Source organism: Daldinia childiae, assembly GCF_008694065.1.
Source record: "Daldinia childiae strain JS-1345 chromosome Unknown Scaffold72, whole genome shotgun sequence".
In the NCBI taxonomy this organism is placed as follows: Eukaryota; Fungi; Ascomycota; class Sordariomycetes; order Xylariales; family Hypoxylaceae; genus Daldinia; species Daldinia childiae.
In genome coordinates, this window is record NW_022984713.1 from 1 (window position 1) to 2623 (window position 2623).

The 2623-nt window shown below is 50.8% G+C and overlaps 2 protein-coding genes across 2 annotated transcripts; one reads left to right on the forward strand and one right to left on the reverse strand.

Moving 5' to 3' along the window:
- Positions 1-76: 76 nt before the first annotated feature.
- Positions 77-1672, forward strand: GL218_09629 (hAT family dimerization domain protein; the record flags this gene model as incomplete). Its single annotated transcript, XM_033586461.1, has 2 exons — positions 77-986; positions 1043-1672. Coding segments are annotated over 2 exons (1540 nt in total), but the record flags the coding sequence as incomplete, so codon positions are not given.
- Positions 1673-1890: 218 nt separating this feature from the next.
- GL218_09630 (transposase-like protein) lies at positions 1891-2499 on the reverse strand (the record flags this gene model as incomplete). Its single annotated transcript, XM_033586462.1, has 1 exon — positions 1891-2499. The coding sequence occupies one exon, from the start codon at positions 2497-2499 to the stop codon at positions 1891-1893; it is 609 nt and encodes a 202-aa protein (XP_033433294.1).
- Between the last annotated feature and the right edge of the window lie 124 nt (positions 2500-2623).

Consider the following 2623-nt stretch of genomic DNA (forward strand, 5'->3'; position numbering starts at 1 on the left):
TTAACCCGAGGGCTGAAGAGATTCTTATTCACTCAGGCAATACTGTATTGGCCCATATTGAGCTGTCATATGTCAGACATCGCGAGAACATCAAGGCTCAGCTACAGGTGGCAAAGTCGCAAGTCCACTTCAGTATTGATCTATGGTCGTCGCCGCATCGGAAAGCCTTCCTCGGAATATGTGCGCAATGGGTCGATGAACACTATAAGCTCCGCGAGGCCCTACTGGGTCTGCCGAACATACAGCACAGTCACTCGGGCGAGACGATGTCAAGGCACCTGCTAGACACAATACGGTATTTCCATATTGCCGGAAACATTGGTTACTTTACGGCGGATAACGCTACCTCCAATGATACTTGCCTACGTGCTTTATCAACATCACTGGCGAACGAATTTGGCGTCGGATTTGACCCCATTGAGCGTCGCGTTCGTTGCGGAGGCCATATTATCAATCTGTGCCTCCAGGCGTTTCTTTTTGCCNCGTCGCGGCGATTGAAGAGGCGGATGACAACATGGATGCGACAGTTGTTGAGTCTCTGCAGGCGCAATTGCAGCAAAAGGAACGGCAAGGGCAAATACCGAAGGGTGTCAGATGATCAAGCCGGATGGCGATCGATCGGCCCCCTTGGCAAACTACACAACATCGCCGTGTTTATACGGAGTTCGACAGTGCACAGCGACGCATGGCAGCGCCTGGCAGGCCGTGCACTTGGCATTGACAATGCAACAAGATGGAATTCATGGTACATGCTGCTTCGGACTGCACTCGAGAAGAAAGACAAGCTTATGGTGTTTCAACAAGAGCATCATAAGTCCTTGGGTGATGATAGTCTCACGCAGGACGACTGGGATGTCCTCAGGTTGACGGCGGACTTCCTCCAGCCCTTCTGGCAGGCTACGCTGGCGGAAGAGAAGAGGTGGTCGTCATTAGATCAGCTGCTTTACCACATGGACATCCTGCTCAAGCATTTTGAGGATGCAAAGGTGAATATCTGCTCGACTCTTTGACTTGAATGTATAATGTGCTAACTGTTTCACAGGAGACGTACAGCGATAATCAACGTCTCATCAACTCTATCCACATGGGCTGGTTTGTGCTTGACAAGTACTACTTTAAGACCGATGAGACGCCGGTGTATTCCGCGGCGCTGCTTCTCCACCCGTCAAAGCGATTAAAGTACCTCCGGCAGAATTGGTGCGATGATTGGCATGATGGTGCGATCGATAAAGCCAGGCAGATTTGGGCTCAGTACAAAGATCTTCCAGTTGCTAGTACTCCAAGGCGGCCGCCGGAGACGCAGATGACAGCGTATGATAAGCTCGCGCAATCGCTCGATGTGACGGAGGCGAGTGACGACGAGGATGAGCTGGAGAAGTTTATTACCGGCTCTCCATGCAAGATCACAGTGAGTCCCCTTGAGTGGTGGACCAGAGAGGAGCAAAGGGTGGAGTATCCCCGGCTGCATAAGATGGCTATTAACGTACTTTCGATTGCGCCTATGTCGGACAAGGCCGAACGTGTCTTTTCAGGTACTGGGCGTACTGTGTCGTATGATCGTGCACGCCTCGGGACAGAAACTATTGAGACGACGGAGTGTCTTGGAAGCTGGAACAAGAACGACCTCATCCGGAAGGTGCATGTAGTTCGAGACGATGACAATTCAGAATGAGAACAATAGAAACGACAGTGATGTTATCTTGTTCCTGTGCAGCTCTTTATGGAGTTCTTGCTCCTTAGATGATTCTCAGTCAAGACGAGTGGCACTTTCGGTGCCGTCGTCTTGATAGGGTTGGAGCATACAATGTGATTGGATCTGAGAGACGATGACAACTGCTGTCGCACCGCTAGCACAATGACGTCATGTCTTGGCACTTACTGATAAGCTAATCAATCAGTATCAGTACCGGCCTTATCAATCAGTACTGCTTGTTGATGCCGGAGNCTCATTATCAAAGAGTACAGTTCCGGATACTCCACTGCCCTGTGCGGCAGGTTGTTATTGACTATAAGCTGAAGTAGCGACTCGTCGAACGCCGTCTGGTTAATGGCCTTGCTCAGCATGCCTCTCTCCCGTTCATCAGCTTCTGCTTGGCTCCTTTGCCCTTGGCGTTGAAAAATTTGCTCGAGCTTGGCCTGCCCCTTCCGTACAACCTGTCGCTGCTGCGCCTTGATCTTAACACCATGCCGTAGATCGAGATGATTTCGGGCAGAGGTTAGGGACGCCGACTCCCACGGGCATTTGCCGCAAACCCAAATCCTGTTGCCAGCTCGGTCACGTCTAACTTGTTCATCCAGCTTCAACTTCTTCGCATGAGCCCAAGTCTCTGTCGCCGTTTGGGTACGTTTCTTAGATCCGCGGCCGGAAGGGGTACTTGCGAAAGTCGCTGTGGAGTCGGGGCTGCCGCTCCAAGATATGTCCAGAAGCTGACTGGAATCGGGCTCAGACATCTGGCAAGTGGAGTCGCCCATGCTTGCGCTGGCATCGCTTATCTTCATTGTCGTAGGCTGGTATCGAATACTGCCTTAAATAAAGCGATTGTTCACACTGAGACGGAAGAGAATTTTTTGGAAATAAGATTCCAATTGAGTTGTGTCACAACATTTTCATAGTGAGACATTC